This window comes from Phoenix dactylifera, chromosome 1 (assembly GCF_009389715.1).
Source record: "Phoenix dactylifera cultivar Barhee BC4 chromosome 1, palm_55x_up_171113_PBpolish2nd_filt_p, whole genome shotgun sequence".
Taxonomy (NCBI): Eukaryota; Viridiplantae; Streptophyta; class Magnoliopsida; order Arecales; family Arecaceae; genus Phoenix; species Phoenix dactylifera.
This window is the reverse complement of record NC_052392.1, coordinates 1,129,040-1,143,509: the sequence shown is the minus strand read 5'-3', so window position 1 is coordinate 1,143,509 and position 14,470 is coordinate 1,129,040. Positions and strand designations below refer to the sequence as shown.

Sequence of the window (14,470 nt, the reverse complement as noted above, 5' to 3'; positions counted from 1 at the left end):
TAGTCACCATTGCTTATAAGTCCCTTTCATTTTTAATTATTATTATTTTTTAAGCCTGTATTCGGTGATTGGATTCCCGGCATTTTCTTTTTGGAAGTATCGAACCAGGTCTGTTGTCTCCGACCGACAGGTCCGGTCCAGGTCCAATTCTCGGACTCGAAATCGAATCGAGTGGGTCCGGCCGCGGAAAATTTCTGGACCGACATGATTCCACGAACACGTGGCCGCCTCTAAGGGCATTACCGTCATTCTCCACCTGAACATAAAAAAAAACCAAGTCATTTCAAGAAATCTCAGCCCTGGGGCATTCCCCTGAAACCCGTCGGTATAAACCGGGACCCCTGGAACTCACCGGCTTCTAGTTTCTTGGAAAAAGCCGGGCACCGCCTCTCTACTGGGGACTCGCTCCCCACCTTCTCCCGTTTTCTATCGTCCGATTTCGCCAGCGAAACGAAGGGATCTCCGCTTCAGAATCGCTCCCGTGATATCTTTTACCCCTAGAGAAGAGATCAACCCCCCGGATTCCAGGTTTGATTCGATCCCGAATGCAATCGGGCGTTTTCTTGATGTCTTAGCGAGGAATCTGACCTTTTTTTGCAAGAAATCCGTGTGGAATAGCTATATTTTTGTTTTGTTGATGATTTTTTTTGGTGATTTTTATTTTTTTTTGCGAATTTATTGAAGGATGTTCTTCTCGGGGGATGCATCCATTCGGAAGAGAGTGGACTTGGGGGGACGGAGCTCGAAGGAGAGGGATCGGCAGATGCTATTGGACCAGACGCGGCTCGAAAGGAAGCGCCGGTTAGGGTTACGGCAGCAGTCCAACGCGGCTGTCAAGATCCAGGTTAGTAGGCGACATTTTATTTCTCTGTGAGTTGTTCTTATTTGATGCTGAGTATGAACGTTTCATGTAAATATTCAATTCTCGCTGGCTGGAACGCTATATCTTGGAACTGAGTGGTTAAGATTGGCTTTTCAAATTACATTTGGCTAGTTTTAAGGTTTATAAGGTTTATAGTTTTTCACTTCGGGAGCATCTATGGGGTAAGAGGTGGACAGTAAAGACAGTTATAAATGCTTTGATATGATGGGGTTATGGTTGTCAGTCTGAGTTTGCTTGTGCTTGAGACATTGGTATTATGATATATAGCAACTTTTGTGTGGCTAAGCTGAGCATAGGAGCAGAATAGAATTGGTTAAGGAGGAGCATACTTCGCTTATACGGATATATCAAATCCCTAGAATACGATGATTTGGCACAGTTGATGGACTTTCCCTAGACTTTCTCATTAACATGGTTCATCAATTTAAGATTTTTCAGTTATACATGGTTATCCAAAATTTTCAGGGTAAATTTTGGCTCCAGTCACTCTGGCCACAAGATATTTCATGTGCGAATGTTATTTGCAGCATCGAATTGGCAGAGGCAGTCATTTTCCCAATCCTGAGTTTCTCAAAACACAAGAACCATCTAACAAGGTGATTTTGGGATCAATCCGTCCAAGTTCTTCAGCTTCTTGCCCAGTTTCCTTACACCCTCCCAATCACATCAGAAAAGATACATGGATTAGCTTGTTGGTTGTCGAAATGGGGCCTAAATGATGATGCATCATGGCATTGCTTCTGTTTTGCCTATCAATTCATATCATTATATCTGCAAACACAATATAATGGGTGTATTTTAGCTCATTGTATAGCATAACGGAAAGATGTGGAAGGATGTTTGATGGTACGAGATATCTTGGAGCTTGATTATACTTATTTCTCAATAATCTATTTTGTCGATGCAAACAGCATGAGCTACCCAAGTCCTCTGAGCCTTTATCTGGGCATTCAAATTCCAAAATTAAGTATATTTTGGGAAGAAATCTCTCCATATCCTTGTCACAACACCCACAAATGATTTTATTGCATAGTCTGGAGGAGCCAATATATAATTAAACTTGGTTGTTCAGTTGCTAGTCATTAAATCATTTAATCATTAAGTACGCGGCATTTTCTAACCAAGAAACATATTATTTGGGGAAATTTTTTTGATGGGAGTCCTTTCCTAACTGGAGACATACTATACAGTGAAAGTTTTTGGTGGAAGTCTACACTAGTGGGATAATACTTTTATACTTAAGTTGTTTTTGAAAAGTTCCTTTTCTGAAGTAGGGATAAAAATGAGTATTAGTTTAAGATATATTAAAGAGTCAAGGAACAAGCATTGCCACCAAATTCAATGAAATAAATGGTAGCAGAAATTGGAAAAGAAATGATGCATGCTCTTGACTTATGATCATGGGTAGCTCAGGTAAATTTTTATGACTGTTACTATCAATCTAATTATAATAGTAGGATGTTGCCATTTTGAACTAGTTCATATGGAATAACATTAAATAACTAATTGAAGTTGTTGTTTAGTAATTGATACCAAAAATTGCATTTCTTAGATGAAATTGGATGCCCATCTAAATGTAATATTTTGAAGACTTGACAAAAATTACCAAATGCATCTGTTCTGTCCTTGTGGATAATAAATGGGTCGCGAAGTTTTTCTCTTCTTCAAGAAAGGAGTTTTACTAGTAAGGTTTCATTCTCTTTTCCTTGAGTTCTCAAAAGCTTTTCACCATGTCATTCTAACAGAAAATGGGATGCATATTAAGTGGGATCATTGCATTGTTATTAGGGTAACAATGTGTTTCAAAAACAATACATTAGAAGACTTCTAATAGAGATATATATATCTAAGAATCCAAACTTTATGCTACGATCAGAATATTGCATTTTGCATCCTTCTTGATCATCGGTTAACATAGTACGTTATCACCTAAGACATGGATACTTTAAATGCATGGTACTATATTTGTACCATAACATGCCTCATCGTGTGTCGAGGCTGCGGAAAGAAAATGGTTCTTTCCAATGCATTTGGAATATTGCAAGTTAATATGTGTTTCAGTGTGGATGCATTCAAACATACCAATATGGACCATCATAGATTTGTATGCATGATATCGACTCACATATCTTTGTATCGTGCTTTTACTTGTTTATTATGGCATATATCATATATTATGAAGTGGTGTGGCATGGTACCTCCATTGTGTAATAATGCTAAATTTCTTTAGGATTAAGTATTTTATTTTCTAACTGTTTGGATCTTTTTTTTTTGATTGGCAAGTAATGAACTGGACACTATTAAATTTACCCTTTTAAATTTCCATAGATTTTTTTCTTTTTCTTCATTTTTTTGAAATTGCATGATTAAGTCTAATTCATTCCATTTGCATTATCGACTAAATGTAATTTTTTTATATTTCTACATATTTGATTCACTAATTTGAATGTAACAAGCAAGGTACGCTGTACCGGTCCGAACTGGACGGTGCAGGGCGTACTGTACCGGTATTGGTACCCGGTACGAGTGGCGTACCGACATTTGGTATGCTAAAAAAATTTCGTACTATACTGTACCGACATTGTGCTAGTGTGGCACTGATACGGGGTCCGGTACCGAGACGGCAAACTTTGGTGACAAGCCTATAAATTCATGATAAAAAATAATATAATAATGTTATAAAATTCAGTTTTGTGGAGCAAAGACTTCCATGTTTGAAGGGATGATGGTTTATGCTATAACTTTGTCTATGGTTTGGTTATCAAAGTGCAATGAGATTGAAAATCTTATCATCATAGATGCTTCGGATTTTTGGATTGACTAGCAATTGAACAACTAGAATGCATGTGGGTTTGTTGTAGTTAGGTTTTTTTCTTTTTTTCCTTTATTGTTTCCTACCATTTGTAATTAGGTTTTCTTCTTGATTTGTTTACAACAGGGATTTTAAGTTTTCCTTCTTGTGTTACTATCACAAAAATGATGCAGAGAGAACTAGTTAAACACAGGGACATACTTTTGCTTCTAGAAAAGGAATTAGATTTTCTTCATTATTTCTTTAAAGTTGGGATTTTTGTTTTGTTACCTTGTTTATTGCCAACATTATAAATAGTTTTTGCCGTGTTGTTTACATCCAGGGTTTTGAATTTTTCTTTTTTACTTACTACTAGGAGTGTATAAGTGGCTATTTGGATCCTTGTAGCTGAATTTGCCTGCAAGTTCTGTTTCAAGTGTAGCTCAGCTTGGGTATTTGGAGGTCTGTAACTTGATTGCATGATGCAGGTTGAGACTTGGGTTAGTTGCAACTTGGGACCGAACTGTTACAGCTTGACTTGTGGTCAAAATGACTGTCTATTGAGCTATAGGAGTTTATGCTGCTCGCACCTTGGATGAGATTCTATCGCTCCCCTCTTCACTTGGGAGAGGATTTGAGGACTTAGTCACGTAGCTTTGATGACCTCTCCTTTCAATGCCCAACGCCCCTTCCGAGTGGCTTTCTAGTCTCCTCAACCTCTCCTCGACTTCCTTGACATTGTTGGCTCCCTACATTGCCTCTTGCCCCCTCCTTGGTCTTTTCTCGTGCTCACCTAGCCTCTCTAGTGCAACTGACCCTAATCTTGTTGCTCGCTTCACCATCCCAAAGATCGCCATTGTTAAGATTGCCATTTGCATCTATGCCAAGAGGCTTCGTTGCATCCTTAGCACCAACTTCCACTTATAGCTCACCTTTGTTATCCTTCCCGATTCTTGCACCATTGCCACTACCTTTTTCTCCTTCATTGTTAGTGGTTACCTCCTCGACTGTTTCAGCAACCTTATTTGCTTGTTTCAATGCCCATGGTTAGGGTTCATCATTGCCCAAATCATACTCATGCCTCCTCGAGAATCCTTAGCATCATTGCCATCTTCCAGGGAACCTCGAGCAATTCTAGCATGCTTCAATGCTTGTTGCTGTACAAGGACATGAAAAAGGAGGGGAGGGGGTTGGGGTGCAACTGATAGGCATTGATCAATACTTGGTAGGGCATGGAGGGTGCTTTTGTTTTTGTAGTTGATGATCCTGTTCACCAACTCCTTTTATGGCTCTTATGAGGAAGATTTCAATGTTGTGCTTTGGGTGATGTGCCAGGTCATTAGCATGAGGAATGGGGGCATGCTAGCTCTCCCTAATAGGGAAGAATGACAAGGCTGCTGTGGCATGTATGGTTATGTGTGGATTTTGCTGCTGATAAGGGAGGGCTTCTTGGCCCTCTTTGGTGTGGCCAAGGAGTGTAGTGAGCTGAGCATTGCGGCGAGTGAAAAAAGGCTCCTTTGAAGCACTGTTACATCCAACCAAACAACTCCTTTGAACTTATCACCCTCAGCTGTGGTCATCGAAACTGAAAACAGAAAGTGCTGCATCTAATGCTGCAGACTCCCAAAACAGATCAAAGTCAGCCACATGCAACTCAAATCAGTCACAGTGCATCTGTTGTTGCAGGGTTTCAAACAGCCTCTAAGTATGCTAGAAAAAATGCAAGCTATTTATGGTATTAAAAAGTGATAGCTGGGATCCAGACACAAAATGATGTAATTTTGAAACTATCATTTTTTATAATACTCTAGAAAATTTCTCATTTTTTGTTCTGAAATCAGCAGGGCAAGCCAAAATCTAATGAATAAAGGGTCTGTAAATCTAATGAACAAAAGATCTGTAAAAAACTAAAGTATCAACCTTAATTTGAGTTTGCTGCACTGCTCTGTTTGTTGAGGGAATCTTTTGTTTGGGGAGAAGTTAGTGCAAAATGAAAGGGTACACAACAGTTTTGTGCTGTCATACATACTATAAACATGTCCTATCTGCATTTGGTGTAGCATCACTTGAAAGGGGTCAAGGTTGATTGAACGTCTTCATTTGGTTTTGAAGTCTGAAATGGTTGCTCACTTGTTGGTTGAAATTTTATCAAGCTATTTGGACTTGGTGGTGTTGTTCTTGAACATTCTCAGGCTGATGGATGGGTACATAGAGATTTGAAGTTACTAGCAGGTTTTGGCCATGTGTCACTCCAGCTGTTTACTGTTAACTGGCCCATGTATCCATTCTCTTCATTTCAAGTGTGTGCACACTACTGAAAAAATATTGCAGTTTATTGTAAAAAAACAATAATCTTGTGAGTTCTACCCAGTTTTAGAAATACTACAACAATGCTCAAGGATGAATTGATTTTAGATTATGAAAATCCATCATATTCGGTTAACATGCAAAATATGATTGTGACTACATATTCTGTACCTTTTTGAACCCTAAAATGTGGAATGCTCCAATTAAGATATTCTATGCATGACTACATGCATAATTCGTATTTTGTTAACTGTCCATGTGGCCCACACAGGGGTAATACCTTTGGTCTGACGATTAAATGAAAGTTTTTGGGTATCGTACCTACAGAAATGGGGTGGTATTAATTTTTTGTCTTATTAGTGAAACTGGCAACTTTATCTCTTGGTTTTGTTTATGGTCATGTTTTTTTGTAGGATTTGCATTTCAGAAGATAATGGAATTGAGTGTTTGAGATACTTTTTTCAAAGACTCAGCTTCAACATTTTTTATATGTAATTATAAGAAAAGACATCATTGTCACTCTTCCTTTCCCCTGTGCTTGCAATATATGGAACTTGACTAAGTATTAGCTGCAGAAATGCTTCAGAGGGAGGAAGGCTGTTGAAATGGCACGTTCAAAGGTGCGAGAACAATTCTGCTTTACATTTGGCGACCATTGCCAAAAGGCAGATTGGTAGGTTGATTCTTATCTTCAAATTAAGTTCTTATCACTATCTTCCTTTTCCATTTTTTCTTCTTGCAAACATTTTCTAGTGTTTTGTTCTGTCAAGCCAGGCATTGTTTTGGTCCCGATTCAGAGTTTCTTCGCCAGATGCTTTTCTTCTTTACTGCAAACAACAATGGTGATGTCAGCATCCTTCTGGAGGCATGCCAAATGTTGCTCCAATATGTTAGATATAATGGTATGCCTAACAGGTTTATTTACTATTTAGCATGAGGATTCCTTTCATTTTAGTTGAATACCTTATTTTGATAAGTAGAGCCTAATATTCTTAGTTAATTTCACATTTCACATGTTTTAACTTGGGACAACACTTGTCATATCTTGAGCCATCTCTCACAAACTATGGACCTGTGTTTGAGCTTGTCTGGTTCAAATATTCTCTACTTTTACTTATCATGTATGCCTGGAGAAGCAGCAGCATGGTGCACAATGTTCCTCATCTTTTATTATATTTAGGAGGTATATTCACCGAGGTCTTAAAACCACAAAAACGGGATGGTACAAGTGGTACAGTACTGTTCTGGCAGAAAACCAGCACAATGGTACAGAATGTGTTGGTAAAGACACTATCCTATATCATGGGTTGGTACCTAGTACCATACCGGTTTCTCAAAAAACTGGCACACTGTCTAGTACCATTTTTAAAGCCTTGATATTCACATCGTGGTACTATTAGATTCTTGATATTAAGTTGTAAATTTGATTTTTAAAGTGAACATAAGATACAGTTCTAGTTTGCTGCTCTCCTGTTATCAAACTATATGATTCTTCATTAAAGGACATGCTTGGTGTTACTTTTGCTTTTAACAAGTCATCGTCAATAACCAGTTTTATTTATGTTATTAAACAAAAAGTATCTTGTGGTATATCTGATGTTTGGTGATCACATTTTATGCACTACTTTTTAATTTTTATCAATGGGCATACCATATTTGAAAGATGAAGCAATCTCACAAAAAGAAGCTAGAAGCTAGTTTTTCTAGCATCTCGTAGAAGTATTTTTTTGACTAATACTTGTAGGACCAATTTTAGTCGATGTTATCAAACACTTATTTTTCTTGGTATTTTATTAATTTTAAAATTTGTTAAAGGACTTTTTTAAGCAATACGGCATGCCCTACATAGACCTGTTTAATGGGCTGGCTGGGCTGGATTCGGCCAGGCTCAGCCAAAAGATATAACTGAAAATCTGAAACTAGTCCAGGCGTGAGCTTGGCCCGTCTTGGCCTTCTGGCCCGGTGTTTACTTGGGCTTCGGGCATGCCTCGGGCTTAGGGTCTGTTCGGTACTTCTTTTTCTCTTATTTCTTTTTTTTTTTAAAAATAGAGATATGGGAATCCAATGCAAAGAAATATGTTTGGTTATCCTATTTTCTATTTCTGTTTTTTAAACAACTTCCATTATTTTTGGAAAAAGTGAAAGTAAAAATTTTCGCTTCTAGTTTTTTTTAAAAGTGAGTTTTCACCCTTCTCCTCTCAACATCTTTTCTTCTGCCTATATCGCCCTCAGGCTTGTTGCGCCTGCCCAACCATACCGATCCCGAGCCTTGCTTGCCATCTCTTTGCCTGATGTCGAGTATCCCCTTGTCCCCGACCATGTCGTCGGCCCCATCCGCACTTCCTTTTCCTCTTTCACTCCCTCGATTGCCTCTTTGCCCCGAGCGTCAACGCTCTCCCTTATCCTCGACCACGTTGCCAGCCCCATCCCTGCTTCCTCTCTCTCATCACCGACCATTTGCCGGCCCTTCTTGTGAAAAAACAAGAGAGCGAATCAAACATGTTTTCTTTTGTTAGAAATCTGAAAAAAATAGAATTCCTATTTCCAGATTTTTTTTAAAAAAAGAGAGAGAATAATGCCAAACACAGTCCCTAGCATCGGGCTTCTTGGACCTTTTTTTCAGTTTTAAAAGTATAAAAATGGTTGTAATGATTAAATATTTGAAAGGGATGGGTAAGGGCCATGAACTTGTGTTTATGGTTGTTCATAAGGAGTGTTTGGTGCATGGAAGAGAGATATTAATATTTTTTTGGTCACTAAATTCGGATCCGTAAGGCATAAGTATACATTATATATTATATAAGATTCAAGCTGAGCCGAGCTTGGGCGGGCTGAACTAAACTCGAACCTGGCCCATTTTTAACAGGCGGACTCCATATTTCAAGCCTAGCCCGACTTGGCCTGCCGAGCTTAAAATCCAGGCGTGGCTCGGCTTGCCGAGCTTAAAAATCTCGGCTTGCCTCAGCTTGGCGAGCTTAAAATCTAGGCGTGGCTCGGCTTGCCGAGCTTAAAATCTAGGCCTAGGCCCATTCAAAAAGCTCTGGGCTTGGATGGGCGGGGCAGGCCATCCAGCTCGTGAGCAAATCTAGCCCTCAACTATGAAAGGCCTATGTTACTCCCTTTATCTTCTTCTTCTTCCTCTTGTTCTTACTTTTGTCGTCAATTTAGAAAAAAATGTATTCATGTGCTCAACGATTTGGATGGAGCGTATATACTGATAAATGAAAAAAAATATACCGATTAATTTATATTCCAATTTTATTGTTTTTGACTATAAAATATGCAGAACAATTTTTAAGCTTGAATTTGTAATTAATTTGGACACTGGTGATATAATAATAAACATGGTGAAATTTTCAAAAACATCATGAGATGTCAAGGAGGAAAGACAAATTGATTAAGAGTTAAACATGTAGTAAAGCATAATGATGGTGACAAGTCCATACTGGTCCGGGGGAACATGATGCTTCCATTGTCTCTGTTGCTGCTGCTATGGATCTAATATTGGAATATTGTATTTGCTGCTCTGACACCATGCATGGAATCTAACTTGGATTGCAATATTATTACATCCTATTTTGCATTTCTTTCAAGGGAAAATAGATCCAAGTTTTGCTTGCTGTCTCAATATTCTCATATCTTGTAAAATGTTCGTGGAAGATGAAACACAGAGACGAGAATTGCCTCTTGTATGCAAGAAATCTTTTGCACTCATGACTTTTTAATCACTTATTCAGAAATTTTTATATGTGCCCCTAATACAGATCCAGGTTTTAGTTAGGTTTAATTGGAAAATCATCCAGATTAGCATCTCTTGTCTAATATTTTCAATAAGGGCATTTAATCTGCCTTGTTTATGTTCCACGTACCTTCTTCTACTTAGTAGTTTCTTTTTTTTACCCCCAAAAGTTTCCTTTATATTTTTGCATTATAGTGTGTGATTGTCTTTAGTACCATAATTTTCTAGTTGAAAGCACCACATCATCAATGAAATCTGCCCCAAATGATAAATGTATGCTTCTGTCCAAGTCCAACTATATATTATTCAGAGGAGTTATTTGCCAATCATTGCTTCTAAGAGCTAAAACGTTGATTCCATTCAAAAAAAGAGCTAAAGTGATGACGAAAATAGGGGTGGTTTGACGAGACTTCGTTGGAAAGATAACAAAAATTGTGTGCATTGGATGTCAGATTGGGCAGAGCTTCTGATTCTTTATTGCAACTTTTGTCATGCTGTCTCATGCATTTTCCTTGTTTTTTCTTGCTCTTTAGCATAATTTTAAATCTTCTACTTTGTGCCAGTCCCCTGAAATCTTTGTTCTAGATACCTAAATTATCTGATTTGGTTCTTCATCTTTTGAGTGTAAAATATGTGATAAGTGTACTTCCTTTTATTTACTATTTCTCCCATTGTCATTCCTAGTTTTCGTAATAAATCCACAAAATGTTGTCTTAAACAGTTAAACGATCAGGGTGAAATATCTTAATTTAAGATTGGAAAATGTTGAGTACCATGTTTAAATAATTCACCTTGATATAACGGTAGTCAAGAAGTGAAATCTGGTGGTGGTTTGCTGGGAATTATAGAGATATCAAGGTTTTGGAGTGTGGCATGTTGTATAATATAGCATGAGAAGGTTCTTAATGCTTCCTCCAAATCTTTGAAAGGTTGACTTGATTGGAAATTAAGTGCTCTTTTCTCAAAGGATCAAGAATTTAGAGATGCTGTCACATGAGTGTCGAGTTGGTGGGTGATTAAAATGTGATCTTGTTAAGTATTAAATGGTTATTGGTCAAAGTTGCTCTTAGCTGCTTTCTTTTTATAATGAAGGATTCTTGAACTTTGTTCTTTAGATTTAAATCACCTCCCAAGAGAGTGGATGGGTTGCTTGTAACAGTTACTAAAGATACGGGATGCCAGACTTAAAAGAGATTGACAGTGGGGATAGAGGCAGTGCAGTGGGAATTGGTTTTGGCAGCTACCTGTTGTGCTTTTTGGTCGTGTGTGATCTCTTTCTGTCATGCTTTCTTTACTTGTTTCTCTTCCTTCCGTAAATCTCTGTTAAGCAATAACATGTTTAGGTGTTCACTCGTATGGTGTACCTGATTTCAATGACATTTACTTCTTTTTTTTTTTTCTCCCTTGACATGCTAAATAATTATTAATAGTGGTTCAATACCTTGTATTTTGCTTTTTGTTAACTTCTCATCCAATGTTATGCTGGATTGTAATATTCGTGCAGTGATTGCTTTGCTCTAGTTGGATCTTTTGTTATTTCTGATATGGGATTTACTTGTTTACAGGGAGTATTGTAAGTCTCTTTGCCGGCCTCGATTACTCTTCAAACATTCTCTTGTGGTGCATAGGGTTAAAAAATTTGCGTATATCTGTCTGCAAGCAATATACCAGAATAGGTGAGTTGCATGTGTCATGTTGTTTTTGAAATAGCTGCTTGGGCTTTGCATTGGTGAGCATGTTCAATTTTCGCTCCCCTGTCTTTTAATCATTTAGAAGTGAGATTTGGAGAGAGGTCTAGTACATGTTTGTCCTTCAACTTTGTAATTCTAACCTCTATATTGATATAATTGAAAAGATAATTGGGAAAAAAACTTTATTGTCATCATCCTCATAAAAAAGATGTGGTATTGAAGTTATCCTTTCATTCAATATAGTGGTCACTGAGTCAAGTCCCAATCTTTGCTGTTGGGATTTTGCACCTAATATCTGTGACAACCTCATAAGGTTGTCTTGGGATCATCATAATATTTTTCTGGTGTGACTTTTGAATCAAAATTAATAGTCTTAAAATGTGGTGCATACTGCATATGTATATGTGGTTCCTTGACTGCACTGCATTGCCTCTATGCAGTTGTATATGCGGTCACATTACATATGGACCAAGGTCGGTCAACTTAGCACTGCATGGTTGCATATCTTGCTTGCTTAATATTGTACAGGTACATATGTGAGCCAATTAGCATTTAGGAGCTATATATATATATATTGTATAAACTTACTCTTATGCGGGCCATGTGGGGAAGTGGGTTCAAGCTGGTGGTTAGGTTTGATATGGTTTCAGGTTGGCTTGTTATGGATTAATAGTGCTAATTGTTGTTTATTGTAATTACTGCTATTTGATATTTGATACTAAATAATAAGCATGAATTGTCTTTTGTTGTTATTCTTACAAATGTTGCTATTTTCGTCCATAAGAAAATTATTAGCATATTGTTCTTTTTATTGTACTTAATATATTATATTTATTTTGAAATAGTTAAAATAGTAACCGTATATGCACCGCTTATGCAGCCTGCATGTTGCATGGGCACTAAGTGGTCCCTTGACCACTTGCATATTGCAATCGCTTTTAAAATATTGAAAATTAATGCATGCAAAACAAAGTACGCCATCTCGGTATCAGGCCTTGTATCGGTGCCACCTGTCACCGTGTCGGTATCGACAGCCAGTTTGGCGTACCGAGTGTTGGTATGCCTTCCGTACTATATACCATTACCAAACTAGTACAGTACGGTATGCCCGCATCATCTGGTTTGGTACGGTATGACGTACCTTTGTGCAAAGCCTAACACATTCAAAATTTAGATATTATAATTGTATAATCTTCAAAAATAGTTAAGGACATTCTATTTGTTTAGGAAAATTTGATCCAGTTAATGGTAATGAAGTCTTGAATGTCCTAGCACAACATTCTATAATGTTTGATGATTGTAGTATATGTTGGAGTTCCAATCTGCATAATACTGTTTGCTTGTTATTACTGAAATAACAAATGGTGAACACTTGACATAACCTAATTGATATGATACTCTTGAAACTTGCAAAAATGATAACCATATGTTCTAAGAATCGTACAACCAAGACAAGAAATGCTCAATAGGAAGCACATTAGAAGGGTAGCTTTCATCTTCTTAGGATATTCTAGATTCTAGTACAACTGCATCATATGCTTAAATAGTTATTGTGACATGAAAGATGGAACCAATAAATAAGCATGCAAAGATGCTGTCCTGTGATAAAAGGGCTGCACAATTTGAATGTGACATTGAGTGGCATCAATAACAAATAAACAGACATACAACCCCTACATTTTGGGGTTAGAATTGGGTTACAAGGGAGGAGAGGTGTTTTTTTTCCTTTTGTAAGTGGTGGGCGTGTTTGGGGGGGGGGGATATCAAAGTACAAGGAAAAGACCATTGGAAATTATGATAGTCCCTCTCATGGTTCGCCATACCAGGCGTGGCAAGTGTACCGTACCATACGATACTGAATTGAGAATCAGTATGGAATGCGTGCGGAGTCTCGTATGCCGAACCGACCCCGTACAAGCGTATTGATACTGTCCAACATGGTATTGATATGGGATCTGGTACCGAACGGCTAAACTTGGTCCCTCTAAAATGTGCCAAACTCGAAAATATGAAAGTTAAGTATTGATATTTCAATAGAAGTATTTAAGCTATCAATATGGATTGAGATGTCGCTAAGTTTATTATGAATTTGAAGATTTTTTAAATAAGTGTTCTTTTCAAATAAACCATTGGTGGAATTTGATGAATTTTGAAGCTAATTTCACATTTCTGACTTAAAAATGGAATTGGTTGTTTCTGTTCAACCTCTTGCCTAATTTCTCTATAATAATGGGAAGCCTCGAGTCCAACAAATTCGAGTCAGGGCCTTCCTGTCTTTGGGGTGAGATTGGGTTTCTTTCCTTGAAAAGTGGGAAAAAACAAGACCTATACAGTCCACCTCTTTGATAAAAGCATGTGCGAAGACGTGCAGGCATGTACATGCATAGTGTTGGTCTCCATATATTTACCATGCTATGCCCAAAATATCTGCAGAATTGTTGGCATTTTAAACTCTCTTTAAACTGATGCATTCTTGAGTGTCGTTATATTAACAATTGTTCCTGAAGTTGTGCTTTTGGGTACACTGTTAATTGTCTTGTCACTAGAGCTATCTCAAATGACATGTCTACATGTAAGCCCCTTTGTATGTGAATCGTTGCAATACCTGATCTTTATTTTGTTTCCTTTCATAGGATTCATTTGAAAAATCAAATTCTGATGCCGTCCAAGTATTCTGCTATGCCAACAATCATCTTGTAAAACAGTGGCTTGTTTAATAAATCCTGAACTTCCATGGGTCTGCAAAGTATTGATTATCTCCGCAGAGAAAAGTTTCTCTTTGTTGCGTGGCATGGTTCTAGCTGGTGTGGTAAGAATTTTATTTTAAATTATTTGCAAAATTGCATGTTTCAAAATAACGTCAAGATGTTTAGGACATATCATGCACAAGAAAGAAAATAGACCGACATGTGCAGTGCTGTCTCTGTCTGCTCCTGCTATTCTCTTCCTGATAGAAGAGTCTTTATTGCAGCAAAATTGAATACTCCAGAGTCTCGTGGAAGTGCATCTTCCTTGGAGCATGTTCTTATCCTCATGCTTCACATGCTGGTCACATCCAT

General features: G+C 37.7%; 1 protein-coding gene across 1 annotated transcript; it reads left to right on the top strand.

The window, feature by feature from the left end:
• The first annotated feature begins 300 nt into the window (after positions 1 to 300).
• On the top strand, positions 301 to 14,109 carry LOC120107602 (E3 ubiquitin-protein ligase UPL6-like). Its single transcript, XM_039120948.1, has 6 exons — positions 301 to 528; positions 685 to 844; positions 6,557 to 6,654; positions 6,756 to 6,883; positions 11,286 to 11,396; positions 14,045 to 14,109. The coding sequence occupies exons 2-6, from the start codon at positions 686 to 688 to the stop codon at positions 14,053 to 14,055; spliced, it is 507 nt and encodes a 168-aa protein (XP_038976876.1). The 5' UTR covers positions 301 to 528; position 685; the 3' UTR covers positions 14,056 to 14,109.
• Positions 14,110 to 14,470: the final 361 nt, after the last annotated feature.

Bases quoted from the DNA above. Each gene is read 5' to 3' on its own strand.
- LOC120107602 (XM_039120948.1), top strand. From the start codon at position 686: ATGTTCTTCTCGGGGGATGCATCCATTCGGAAGAGAGTGGACTTGGGG. The intron at 845-6,556 runs GTTAGTAGGCGA...TATTAGCTGCAG, and splicing joins ACGCGGCTGTCAAGATCCAG to AAATGCTTCAGAGGGAGGAA. The intron at 6,655-6,755 runs GTAGGTTGATTC...CTGTCAAGCCAG, and splicing joins CATTGCCAAAAGGCAGATTG to GCATTGTTTTGGTCCCGATT.